This window comes from Sebastes fasciatus, chromosome 13 (genome assembly GCF_043250625.1).
Source record: "Sebastes fasciatus isolate fSebFas1 chromosome 13, fSebFas1.pri, whole genome shotgun sequence".
NCBI classification, from domain to species: domain Eukaryota; kingdom Metazoa; phylum Chordata; class Actinopteri; order Perciformes; family Sebastidae; genus Sebastes; species Sebastes fasciatus.
The window spans coordinates 12,136,045-12,150,764 of record NC_133807.1 but is presented as its reverse complement, the minus strand read 5'-3'; the positions used below and the strand labels follow the sequence as shown (position 1 = coordinate 12,150,764).

The window sequence follows — 14,720 nt, the reverse complement described above, 5'->3', positions numbered from 1 at the left end:
AGATGTATGTGTGTGCGTGTGCTATACTTGAGCATGCACCGTGTGGTGTATTATTCTCTACATCTTGGGAACTGCTGCGTGACGTGTATATGTTCATACATCTCTCAGGACGTGCTTAAATGTCACAACACCGACATGTCATCCGGCAGTGTTATAGATGAACAGCACTGTGGTAAAGCCTTTTTTTTCTGGCCTGCAAACTGGCTACTGACTCGGTTTGAAGGCAAATGCTGACTCCCTGTCACAGATAAGCATACGCACATGTAGAAGTAGACCGCGTACAAAGAGTATCCACAAACAGACAAATTGAGTTGGAGAACGTAATAGCAGAACTACCGTATCACCGGGTATTTTTGGAAACAGCTTATTATTGTCAGTGATGTCAGATTGGGTGGTTACGTTAGCACAGTGTGTGCAGCGGTAGTGTGTAACTGATCAGGAAGAATAGAGACAGAAAAAGCTGTTAGTAAGAGAGGGAGAGCTGAGAGGGATGGGGAGGAAAAAGAGGGACAGAGTGAGCGGAGAGAAAAAGTCAGACAGCGGCAGAGACACAAAGATAAAGAAGCAGAAGAAGAAACAGAAAAAAAAACTGAAGGGAGTATAGAGAGTCAGGAGAGAGTCAGAGGAGCCTGAAACAGTGAGACAGAAACCACAGAGAAGCGAGGGAACAACAGCGTGAAATAAGGAGGAAAGAGAAAGCAAGGAAGAGAGTGGGAGGAGGAGAGATGGTTCCCCAGAGCGCCACTTAAGGACGACATTGGTAGAATTACCCATGAGAATTGGAGGCTCTTCATCACACATGGTGCAAATTATTAAGTGTGCCTTGTAAGCAAGTTCGCCCCACAGCTAGCGAGCACCTTCCGCTGAACCCTGAACTGCTGGATTCACCAAGAGCACACACCGCCACACCATCAGGAGCACGCTGTGCCATGGTGTCCTTTCGCTCTGCGTTAGCTCAGAAGTTGCCGTGGTTGACTGCCACCACCGGCTTCACGTGGCTTTTATGATGTTGAAGTTGAAACTCGGAAATAAGGGTTGGTTGAATTATTGAGATCTACAGTTGAATGCCGAATAAAAGCCTACAAATATAATATCGTTTCTTGCTTTTTTTAATCTTCATCCGGGTTAATTCAGGCCAGTATTCTGTTCAAATCTGTCTTTTATCAGAGCTCCTGGCAGTTTGCTATCGTCAGGATGTCAATGCATCTGCAATAAAACAACTAAAAACCACCAAAGGCTGTTTCACACCAAGCGCGGATTTTCAGCCGAGAAACATCTTTTAATAGTCTTTCAGATTCAACTCATTACGAAGGCGAGGTTGCTCTCAGTGCAGCTTTTACAGACCGTCACTGCTGAAGCTGTTAAGCAACATCCTCCCATCATGTTCATGTTATTGGCAGAGGGCAGCATTGACAAGCACAGATCCTGCAGCAGCAGCAGTGCTGTGAGCAGAAACTCAGCCCTCTGCACATGGACTTATATTCAACATGCAAACTAAACTATAATATCTTTGCATGCATACTGCCATGTTTTACAAAAAATATCTTTCCATACATACAAAAGATACCAGTTTTATTCAAGCAAACTCTAAATGAATTAATGATTTATTTTGTTGTTTACGTTAGACTCGACACACATTCTGCATCACGCATTAAATGAGTGGATGACATTTAGCCCGCTATCCGTCATTCTGTCCCGTGTGATTAATCCCATGATAATTCAATGTGAACTGAAAGAGGTTTATTTGTGTCTATCAACGCAGCCACTCTGCCAGCTCCGCTCTGTAATCATCCAGGCAGTACACGAGCGAGTCACGATCATCTCTCTGGCAGCATAAATCAAGAGCAGAGCTGTTGTGTGATTTACATAACTGATTTGGTGATATATCAAACTTTATAGAGTGTAACCTTAATTTGGAACAGACAAACTGACACACACACACACAGAGTTGCATTCAGGTACACCCTTCGCCGTTTGAGGTACACACCATAGCACCGAACCCATTTGATTACACTCACCCATTATTTTCTCACGCAAATTAAACCATAAACCAATCGCACATTTCACAGACAAATGCACACACAGACAGACATCGCACAAAACACACTCGTAGAGGCACACAAACGGGCTCGCAAAAACACACTCCGCAACTCCCATTTAGAGTAAATCATCCGTGGATGCCGAATGAGGGAGCAGAGGTAGAAAGTTTGAGTTACGGTGCTTGAGCGGCACAACGATCTCAGGTTCCGCCTGGCCACCGTTTCCCAGAAACTGCCGAGGACAGGCGGCGGTGTAATATCTCCCCTTCACTGTATATCAACAAGCCAAACACCAACAAATTATCAGGCTCATATGTCCGGCGTGAATATACTACCTGCTCTACAGTAAGTTCTTCTGTCCTGCTGCGAGTAAAACAGACTCAAGTTTCCATTAGTTGTCATGGTGGCGCCATCACTAACAGTTAGATCCCCGCTGAGAGTTGGCCTTTCTAAAAGCGTCCGTCCACCCCCAAGTACTGAAAGTCCAGTTACATGAGGCAGTCTGACAGGTGTCCCTGACAGATCGCGTGAAAAGGTTCAGTGGATAAAGCACCCCAACTTAGATGTCACTTTGGTTCCACATTTGACCTTCAAAGGTTAGAATGACCTCCAGTGGAGTTGCGGTGGGGACAGCGGGGAGAGACGCTCCCTCACTTCTTATTAGGAAAGGTCAGTTTGTCTCGCGGGAAAAAATACAAATAGCTGAAAATAAAATGACATCTTAAAAGGCTCAGTGTTCCTTCTGTGGTGTCAAGTGTGCTGTTAGCATTGCGACCACAGGCTCCGTCCTCTTTGACGGAATACAGATTTTCATTCCTGACCTTGGGATGGTAATCTGACAAAAGAAGGTCCACTCAGTGGCCGTTTCCAGACATTTTAATTGAGTCTCAGTCTTCGTTAGCCGATGATGAAGATTGAAATACAACCTGCCTTCTTAAAGTGAGACAATGTGACTTTAGCAAGACGAAAGATCACATTGTTCCTCTTACAAATGGAAAGCTGCGTTCATACGCTACATGTCCACTAGATCCAGCACGGACGCTAGGGATGCTGTTTTCCATGGCAGCCTGCTCATAATCTTTCTCTAAACAATCCACCAAAATCTATATCTGAAAACATTCTTAGGCGAGAAATAGGCTACGCTACTGCTGCATCTCATTACATTCTAGTACTATATCACCGTTTGGGATCCAATTCTAATTCCGAGTTGTGATTCAGTTTCCTATAGTACCCACATTCTCAGTAGGCGGACTGCGCTCCGAATCCAGACCAAAAGACAAATTACCCATAACAACATTTAAATACAACCTGACCTGGACAGCAAACTCACCAACAAACACTTACATCAGTGTGGGCAAGCTGGCATCGTCATTTACATCCACTAAAAGTGCTTGTTTTTGCCACGACAGGCTCTGATTGTTATTATAAGTGTCTGACAACATTATGGAAAGAGTCTCGCTCAAGGAGATGAAGTGTTGCCGGAAGACAACGGTGGAAGTACAGAAAGCGTAGCTTAGTGTTAACTAAAAGATTTTCAATGTCATGGCTGAATATTTAGATGGTTTCTACAATGTGGATGAAGTCTTTGAATTCGATGGCCGCCTGTATTTGTTTGAGCCAGAGTATACGGATATTCAGATTTCACAACGAGACTTCTGCTCGAGCTGGACTCAATAATAATAACAAACAAAAACAAATAGGTGAGGAAAGCATTCGTTTCTCTGTAGGGTCCTTTCCATAATGTTGTCAGACCCTTATAATAACAATCTGAGCCCTTTTAGTAGACGTAACGTCACATTGATGCTGCTCACTTGCCCTCGCAGCTGCCGGTTACAGTGCTCTCCCTCAATACTGAACCAATTTCAATAATTGTTGTCTCCATTAGTCACTTAGACACATGAGAAAAAATAGGGTCCAGGTTGAAAAATACCAAAGTTATCCTTTAACAAAATTTCAATACAACCTGACGTGGACTGTGAGTGACACATTGCATTCACAACACCTCACCTCGTCATTTTTTTTTGGCTAGTAGCCGCATTTAGCAAGCTTGTTGTCAGAGGTAGGTTGAAAAGGTGGAATGGCATCTTAAGAACTAGGCATGCAAAAAAAAAGAGAAGTGAAAACCTGCACTTGAGGATCAGTAGACTAAGAAATACTTGTTCATTGTATCTGAGAGAAGCCAGAGACAGCTGGCCATTGGGAAGAGTGGTACAACAATGCCACAACAACACCAAACTGTCCTCACAGTACACAAGTAAGAACCAAATTTCCGAATGCATTGTAATCTCTCATGGCTTCCTGTAGTGAGCAGATTACAACAGTCTTCTGATCTTCTTCAGGAATGTCTTAAATGAAATTTTTTACGGACCAAGTAGTGTACATCATTAGAGGACATAATTATCTGACAGGCCAGTTCAGGATATCTTTTACCACCTAGGTCGATATCTACTGTGATGTACAGAGCTATTACAGGATGGAACTCTTTACCAAATCAAGTTACTAAAACAAATACCAGAGGCTCTTTCAAGGAAGCATTAAAAGTGTATCTAATGCAATTAACTGCATGAACGAACAGTTAATGAATCTTCAGGCGTGCTGACATTTTATTTATTTTTTTGTTTGTTTTTGTATAAGTGGTGTCTTAAGGAAATCATTTTTATGTAAGATAATGTAAGTACAGTGATTTTTGCACGAGATGTTTGAATGTATATAATGTATATAATTGTTCGCGATTTCTGTGTCGGACCCTTGGAAGACTAGCTGGCGTCATGGCGTCAGCTAATGGGGATCCTAATACCCTAAACTAAACTAAACCACAAAACTGAACCATCAGGAAAACTCAAATCAAGCTACCAGCAGAATAATTGTAAAATCAGTTGGACAGCATGACTGGGCAGTGGGTCAGCGTTTTCAATCATGAATACAGTGTAAAAGTCAAGTGCCTGGACATCACACCCTTTGTGCCACAGTTTAAGGACTTGGTTACAAAACAAAAGTTAATGCAGAAATATGTTGTGTGTATGCAGTTCTGGAGTTTTTAGATCTTAATTATGAATCACAAGTGGACCTCTACGACTTGTATTTGAGTATTTCCTACCTGTGGGGAACTCTGCGGGCACTACGATAGTGTCTCCGGCTACCAGCGAGGGCACTATCCACGTGTAGCCGTAGCCAGTGATCCCGACGGAGTGGGCCACCTCGAAGATGGTGTTGGCCTCTTCTTTTGTGCAGTAGAGCAGAATGACGGGGCTCTGGAGCTTCTTCAGCTGGTTCTGGATCTTCGAATCTCCGTCGTCCACGGACATGTCGAGCAGCAAAACCTCCTCCAGTTCCCAGCCCACGAAGCTGTTCTCGATGGTGCTACGGACCTGGATGGGAGAGAGGGAGAAGAGGTTGATCAGGAGACAAAAGAGATTATTTTTTATTGTAATTTGACATAGTTCCATGGTAATTTTTGCATTATCGTATGAGGATTGATGAGGATGAAAATCCTCTAAATTGAGATTATCATAAAGGTTCAGAGGTTCAATTTGGGGTTCATAACAACCACTGAAAGCTTAGCAAACCTGTCTATAATATGCATCAAACTGTATATTGAAATTCTATTTATATTGTGTGTGTGTGTGTATATATATACAGTATATATGTATTACACGGCTTTGTTGAATACTCGATTCTGATTGGTCAATCAAGGCGTTCTACGGTCTGTTATTTCTTTATAGCAGACCGTTGCTATGTATAACAGACCGTTGCCATGGGCGCAGTTCTGATGTCGGACTCTGGCGGATCATTTTTGTGTCAAATTATTTCTTTCTTAAGTAAGTAGCCGTGTAATAATGTACAGCTAGCGGGTCATTGTTGTGAAATAAACCCCTTCAGGGCGATGCCGCTTCGCGTCGGGGTTTATTTCACAACAATGACCGGCTTGCTGTACATTATCCCCTTTATATATATGTATATTTTCTATTTATTTATACAGTAGATTTAAAGTAAAGTACAGGGCTGCAATAACTATTATCAGAGAAGCTAAATCATCTTCTGCTCTGTGTCGTCTTGCTTCTACATCCTGACTATTTGAGTGCTGTTACCTTGGTGACAAAGTCCTGGTAACCGGGGTAGTACGTGGTGACGATGGAGAAGATGTACCAGTCGTACTCCTCCATGATGTTCAGCATGACCGAAGCCTGCTGCTCGATGGAGGGGCCGAACTGAAAGAACATGGAGTCGTCATCCTGGAAATGATAAGAGACAAAAGAGGCAGAGTGTAAACGGTTACGTAACAATATTGGCCTGGCCTTTAATTTAGCCGGCGTTACACTCAGAGGAGAACAGATACTACTTAAAGGACGGCGCTGGGTTTCGTAACATTATTGGTGGGAACATTAATTTAGCTGCCTTTATTCTCTCGCTCACAGAGGAGAGAGGCGAGAGAGGACACCGGTGGGCTTGTAATGATACCGGTCATGATTTTCATTAGTTGCCTTTATGACTCCTTTAATGAGTTTGTACACGGGGGTGGCTGGAGCAAATTCTGGCGACTCAAAAGCTGCTGTCCTTAATCTCATCGATCATTTTCATCAATTTGTTTTATTACAGCCGTGTTGGAGCAACGCAATTTCAATGTAACCTGCGAGGCGCTCGATATTAAGACAATGAATATACTTGAAGTGGCACACTCAGAGCTACTCAGGACACGCTGTACATAAAACATTCACTAACTAAGCCTCTTCCCTCGGAGAGGCTGAATCTAAATATGGGAGAATGTACAGCAATCTGAACAGCAGTACAGTCGGAGACAGACAGTCCAATGAACATCGCTCACAGACTGATATCTGAGCCTCGCAACCGGTGTTGAAATGGAATATTGAGCCGGACAGAAGGAGAGGAGGAGGCGAGAAATGATAGTCTAGACGAGACTCTGCAGTTCTGCGACACATGAGGTCGTTATTGAACTCCTGTATGCACAATGCACAGTGGCGTGTTTACGTTCTTGTATATGCATGCTTCTAATTACATGAATGAGAGTGATTTTGTGATGCGTTTCGATCGTGGACAGTGTAAGTCAGTCGCAGCTGACAGCCAGGACAGGCAATACAGGCAGTGCAGGGTGTTGAAATCTCTCTGGCTCCTCAGGACTCTGCGCTTCACTCGACATCAAAGGCGAACCTGCCCCTCCCAGGGGACGCAAACGGGCTGATCCGTTACCTTGTTCCTGCATTAATGAGATCAGGGCTATGCCGTCGAGGTGGCATGTCGAGAGCTGCGACGCGCATGTGAAACACTTGCCGGGCGCTCTCGCAAACAATGCGCCGCATCCTGAGGTTGAAAATATGTCATTATCATCCCGTGCTGTTGGAAATATGAAAAAAGCAGAAGGCTGTGTTTCAAAAATCATGAAATAATGATGCACGCGCAGATGTTGTACTCCATACTTGGCAACCTTGAGAATTAAAAAATAGGGAGGATTTGGAAACAAAAGCCGCGGGGTCCTCCCGCAGGAAGGAGTTTCAGAAACTTTGTTTCCTGCATTCTGGCGACTTTTAAAGAGTGAAAATAGCAATAATAAGTACACCGCAGCAGCATTTTGATGTTAGGCCTGAATACTTTTAATTTGACTTTTAATTCTAAGGAAAGAATACAGAATAACTCGCCCCTGTGGCCGTGAACTAGCATAAACCTCTGGCCTTAACTAATATTCATCAGTTTTCAGTCATTCTTTCATTTCATTCACATATTTTTTGCTTCTGCTTCAGTATTGGTGCCTTCAAATGAAACTCGTCAGCTCGTGTTTACAACATGGGAAGTCGTGTACACGATATGTTTGGCGTTCAAGTGGTTAAGTCGTGCGAACACCGCTGCTAAGCAACAGCAATATTAACGTTACTGTTGCCGTTTATGTTGGGTAACATAATGCAGTAAATGTAAAGGTATAATGACAGAGGAGAAAGATGAGGCCGTTGGGAATATCAACATTTTCCTCAGACACATCATAAAATTACGAAGAAAAACAATATACGACTAAAATTACGATATATTCACTTATAATGTACCAAAAATGAACTTCCATGGCCTCTGCCATTTCTGACAACTCATGAACTATGAGCTGTCAGAAACTTACAAGGTCGTGCATACCACAAGAGGGGGGCGTTCATATGGACTCTTCTTGTGAATACGGTAAACACAACTCCCTTTAAGACAAAACGGCGACAACGGCCCCACTGCACTCTGAAACACATTATTTCCAACAGCTTACGCCACGCTATGACGACATTTTGCTGCGTTGACCAAAGCCCAACTTTGGGGCGATACACGCTGTGATGTGCGCTGCCAGCGGCAAGCGCAGCTCAAACCGCGCTGTGTCGCGAGCAGCTCTCTTCTGCCAGGAAACGACATTTGGTGTAGCTGTATAGCTCCAGGGATGATGTATTTTTGTAGGCCAACCAGGAAGTTAGCATCGCCCTGGGTTCCCTCGGATTATTGTAGAAAATAAGCTGTGTGGCAAACACACGTTTATGATACTTGCACGTTTTTGTTCAGCAAGATAATCTCCACAAATGAACACCACTTTTATGATATTTGAAGCGTAAATGGAATTCCCAGAAGTAAAAAGCTAACGTTAGGCTGTAAATGAACTACACCACGGTCGAATGAGCGTGAGTATACACAACGAGGCTGTAAAGGCTGACGAGTCTGAGTGATGACATTTAGTAGACTCATTTAGCCACTTGTTGGCAACCGTCTTTTCTAAGACACATAAAAGCTTAAAAATTCACAAGTGGGATATTTATTGATGTATTTTATGTTGTAGAACAAAATGTTAAATTCTCTTAAGCTTGTGTTAACCACAGACCTTATTTCAGGCATCTAACTAAAAACCCATTAACTCACAGACGAGGGAAGCTGAAGTGCTTAAATGCTCACTCATTTCCAGGTTTTAGGACTCATTCCTGTAGCACTCTATTGTTGTCCGGGAGGAAACAGTAGGGCTTATACATGCTGTACAGTGCCAGAAACATGTTGTGATAACGAATAAGGAAAAAAAGTGTGAACATTTGTCATAAATGGGGAGAAATACAGGAGAATTGTGACCCCAGGAGGAAACCGGGAGAGGGCAATGATAATAACGTGAGTCTCCCGGGAAAATCCGGAGGGTTGGCAAGTATTTTGTACTCAGCTAACTTGCATTTGTTCCTCAACTTCCTATCTCCTCTCTGCCTTCTTCTTTTTCCTCTCACCCTCCATCCATCTCTATCCATCTCTTCTCGCGCTCTGCCGTCCCATTTATACCAGTGGAATTACTGCCAGGGCACAGTTATAATTGAATTTCCAGATTCGTGCACTCCCGCTCCCCCCTTTATCCTCCATACAGCACCCCACCACCCTGTCCTCCCCCCCACCCCTACCCATTTCCTCTGGCTTCCTCTCCCTATCTCCCTCTTCTTAAGAGCAGTATTAATGTACTGTCCAACGCACTCATTCAGAGTGCCAGAGGTCTGCAGAATCTTCATTAGAGGAAAAATACATGCTAAAAGAAAAGCGAGACAGAAGCAGAGAGAGAGAAGGAAAGATACGCTGGTGAAAAAAAAAGAGAAATCTCTAGTGGGAGCCGGTTGAATGATAAGAAACCTTGGGTAAAATGAAGTGCTGCAAAACACCTCTCTTCATTTACAGCAACAATAATTAGGGTCTGGCCGCGTTATCACCTCTGTTGGCACAGGGTGATCGATTAGTGAGTATTAAAATTCCCAGAGGGGGTGGCGAGGCCAGCGAGTCAGTCAGCCAGGCGCAGGGAAGCCAGCCAGCGAGGCTTTGAAACGCGCCTCCCGAGCCGGTCGCTGTCTTCTCTGTGGATCCACGGCTGACGTCAGCGCTGGCTACTGTACACAGACAACAATACACTACAGCACACAATACGGCAGGATGAATGGCCGGTGGAGACACAGGGGAGAGATGGAGAGATACAGCGAGAGAGAAAACCGTAGAGGAGGGGATCAGATAAAAGAGAAGAGAGAGAAACTAAAAGGGGAAAGAAAGGAATTAAGCAAGCGAGAATAAAAAAAAAGATAGAGATGTACAAAAAAAGCAGCGAGGACGGAGATGAGAGTTGAAGCCTCCAGAGGGTCGAAGGCAGAGGACAGTGTGGTGACAATAGGATGAATGGAGAGGAAGAGGGGCAGGCTGGCAGACGGCTGTGATCCTGTATATGGAGCGAGTGAGCAGTGAAGGGGCAGGAAGCCAGGAGCCGGTGAAGGTGTGTGTGTGTGTGTGTGTGTGTGTGTGTGTGTGTGTCAGGCAGGCAGCCAGCCATTTAGGCAGGAGGAGGCTAAGCCTGAGTTGTTCAACCACAGAGGACCGCTGCTGTCAGAGAGAGGAAGAAGAGAGACGGGACACATGTGTGCCCTCCTCTATGGGAAGTGTGTGTGTGTGTGTGTGTGTGTGTGTGTGTGTGTTTGGGGGGGTGGGGTGGGGTGGAAAGAGACATATCTATGTGTGTTTCATTGTGTGCGCGTGTATGTGTGTGTGTGTGTGTGTGTGTGTGTGTGTGTGTGTGTGTGTGTCACTCTGTATCAACGCATATGTGTATGTTTGTGCCTCTAATTTTTGCTAATTCGTGTAGGTTTGGCCTCAGTAGGGCTCTCTGTTACATTAGTGTGTGTTTCTTCATGTGTGTGTGTGTGTGTGTGTGTGTGTAGTCCATGGTTGACAGGCCCTGCTCTGCCCCAGAGCCTCCAAACGAGTGCACTCACACACACTCCTGGAGCAGTTATTTGGCTTGGAGGTGGAGAGAGAGTCAATAACTCAGGTATTTCAATTACACACACAGGGGCACATCAGTGACTGCAAAAGAAATAGACCCACTTCCAATCTTACTGTGGAATATGCACACACAAACACACAAACACACTAACACACACACACACACACACACACACACAAGCATACACAAATTGCAACGGCTTTAAACACTGACAGCCTCACACACATTCGTATGCAGGCACACAAGCACAGCTGCGTTCAAAAGCCACCCTCAAATAGAAGGGCGCACTCGAACGCACACAATACAAAACACAGAATGACAAATCACGACTGCAATCACGGACTAATACTGGGGTGTCGCTTTGGACACACACAAGCGCTCGTACACACTTCACACACACACACGTAACAGCACGATAAAACAGCACGACTCACACAGCTACACTGCTAAGTGTATAGTACACTGATCACATAAAGCAAATAAACGGGTACATGGGACATGGGAACACGCTTTGCACTTACATTCTTACAGAGTTCAAATGTAACCACAGGAAGCACTAAAATATAATGAGTGTTTAATGTGTTAAATTAAATACTAGAGCTCCTCACGGGTCTGGAAACTATATTATATGAATGCAGAGTCTGTAGGCAACAGGACAAGATTTTGATATTGGAAGCGAAGTGTTCTGGTTTCCGTTGGTAGTCCGAGTAGTATTGACCAATCACGTTTGAGCAGGCCAGCAAGCTGGTTGAATGCAGGTAAACAGTCGATGTGGAGAGCAAAAAAGGCGGAACACATTGGCCGAAATACAATCTCAAGTCAAGTCAAGTCATTTAATTTGTATAGCCCAAAATCACAAATCATAAATTTGCCTCAACGGGCTTTACAATCTGTACAGGATACGACATCTCCTGTCCTTTACAGTGCAACCCTCTCATCAGATAAGGAATAGCAACAGAGCAGGGATCCCCCTTCCAACCCACCAGCTATCGTCTGACGATGATTTAGCTTTTTCTTGGTTTAAAATTAGCTTGTAAGCTGGCTGCTTGTGAGTCCATACGATCATAGACGTCGTCTCTCAGCTCCAACTTCAGTCACGCATCTCAAGTTGCTAATCAAATCAAACAATGAGCAGCACATGGAAGAGGAAGTCTTATCCCCGGATATCCGCCGGCTACACCAGTCAGTCAATGGTCTGTGATTATCACGCATAAACCCCACTTCAACCTATTCCCCTCTACAGCAGCTCTCGGTCCCTCCCCGGTCCTCTTCCCACCCACCTACCCAGGAGTTCCATTCACACACATGCATACCAAGATAGGAAAAAGAAGAAGGGAGAACAAAACAAGACAAAAAAAACCAACTAATATTAATAAAATAGAATAATTAAATAAAATAACTCTAAAGTAAGGAGAAATACAATTTAGATAACCTGGATCTCTGTTTTTGAAATACTAATTCACGCATGTCGGGTTCACTTAGGTCCGTCTCAAATCTGGTATAACGTTTTGAACCTGTGAAGACTTCTAATAAATACTTCTTTTATTTAAAGTGGGATAAGTAAGGGATAATGTACAGCAAGCTGGCCGTGGTTTATTTCACAACAATGACCCGCTAGCTGTACATTAACCCGCTTATTACACAGCTACTTACTTAAGAAATCAATAATTTGACACAAAAACAGTCCTCCAGAGTCTGACATCAGAACTGCGCCCATAGCAACAGTCTGTTATGCATAGCAACGGTCTGCTATAAAGAAATTACAGACCGTAGAACGCCGTGATTGACCAATCAGAATCAAGTATTCAACAAAGCTGTGTAATAATACACAATAAAAAAAAACAAAGAGGCAAATCCTCAACTTCTGTGTCGTGATATTTTAAGATAACCGCTTGGATCAGAGTGTATTACACCTTACATGATTACCTATCTTGAAATACTGATAGAAGAACGACCGCAGATAATGTGGAATACATCCTAATTAAACACTATCTTAACAACAATATTGATTTCAAGGACATTTATAATAAACCATATTCTTCTTTGTGAGGAAGTAGCGACGAGGCGAAGACAGACAGAAACTGTGTGAGAGGAAGAGAGACAAAGACGGAGATAGAAAAGGTAGAGCAAGCCAGAGAGAGATGATGATGATGGTGTCTGTTGCTGGGAGGTTTTTGGCAATGCATATTTCTATCCTGCCTATAAAGGCTCCTTTGAACTTGAGTTGGGGGTTGCTATTGACTGCTGCTGCACTGCCTGATGGAAAGAGAGAGAGTCAGAGAGAGAGAGAGAGAGAGAGAGAGAGAAAGGGATGAAAAAAGAGAGCTGGAGTGGGAGGTGAGGCAGGAGGAAAGGGAGGGGGAGAACAGCTGGCCTTCACTTGAATATAGTGAATTTAAAAAGACAATGGGCAGGAGATATAAACTCAGCACAGCCACAGGCATTCACACACACACACACACACACACACACACACACACACAAGCGCGTTCATTTCAGATAAAGCCTGCGAGCGCAAGCCGCCATCGCCACGTGCACCGAAATTACGTATTGATGACAAGCCCTCCTCTCTGCTCCCCCGTCATTCCTCTCTGTCCCTCGCTTCACACACACACACACACACACACACACACACACACACACACACACACCATCTCTACCTCAATTAAACCTCCCCTCACTCCCCGCGTCTCTTTTTCCCCTCTGCTTCGCTCTTCTCGTGCCTCATCATCACATTTCTTATCATGGGAGCCTACTTATCTTTAATCAAACACATACGAGCTTAATTAGCTCGCACATTTGTCAGACCATCATCTAATTAACAGTGACCTTATTTTAAGTACTTTTTGAACCTTAATTAAAGAAAAAAAAAACACAGGTCTTCATTAGAGTATTTGACTAATTTTGCCTCGACATGATTTTGATTGCAATGTGGCTCCAGCCGCCGTCCTCCTTCCAGGGCTTTAAAGGATGAAGAGAAACAAACAAATCTGAAAAAAGAAACTGGAGGGGACAAATTAAACTGGGAGATGGTGTTGTGTTTTCACATCTTGACACAATCAGACAGTGTCTGAATGGAAGTTAGTACCACTTAACACTCAGACACACACGGGCACAGACACGCGAATGCACAGATCGTTTCTCTCTGGCCCATTTCTGCTCTAAGTTTAGCAGACGACCCACCGAGGGGCCTCTGCAGTCTGATGCTTTTCCTGCTGCTGCTCTTGTTTGTCCCCTGGTCCTTGTAGAATGGTAATAGTTCTCTCTGCGAGTGTGTGTGTCTGGGAGTGTGTCTCCTAGAGTTAGGCTAAGGAGGCTAAATAGGGTGGCTGGAAGGAAGGGCTTTTATATCTGTGTATTTGTCTCTGGCGATGTATGGCTGAGGCGAAGGCAAAAATAATAAGGTGGAAAGTGAGTGACTACTTTTTGTAGGACATTATAGATACGCAGTGACATAGACTGGCAAAGCAGATATGCTCTGCATTTTAAAATGGATTTGCATTTATACAGCGCTTTTCTAGTCTTCCAACCGCTCAATGCGAATTACACTACATCAGCATTCACCCATTCACACACACATTCATACACACTGATGGCAGAGGCTGCTAAGGTGCCAACTTTGCCCATCAGATCTAATCTAAATACTCATTCACACACCGATGGCTATGCCTTCGGGAGCAATTTGGGGTTAAGTGTCTTGCTCAAGAACACATCGACATGTGACCCGGGGCAGTTGGGGATCGAACCACCGACCTTCCGATTGGTGAACGACCTGCTCTACCCTCTGAGCCACAGCCGCCCCATTTTCAGTGTTGGAAGGATCTCTTTTTAGCTTTTAAATACACTAAATAAATGAGGGCTTAAGTGTAAGTAATGAAAATGTGTGTTTGTCTGCTCTAACTTGAGCTGCAAAGTTTTTAGGG

General features: G+C 44.0%; 1 protein-coding gene across 3 annotated transcripts in view; it reads right to left on the bottom strand.

The window, feature by feature from the left end:
- The window catches only part of grin2ba (glutamate receptor, ionotropic, N-methyl D-aspartate 2B, genome duplicate a), a 159,244-nt gene that overhangs the window by 58,622 nt on the left and 85,902 nt on the right, over positions 1 to 14,720 (bottom strand). For all 3 annotated transcript variants that reach the window (XM_074655518.1, XM_074655516.1, XM_074655517.1), the window contains 2 exons: positions 6,128 to 6,271; positions 5,137 to 5,407 (listed from right to left, as the gene is read on the bottom strand). In XM_074655518.1, coding sequence (XP_074511619.1) covers positions 5,137 to 5,407; positions 6,128 to 6,271 — 415 coding nt within the window. The remainder of the gene's footprint in view (positions 1 to 5,136; positions 5,408 to 6,127; positions 6,272 to 14,720) is intronic.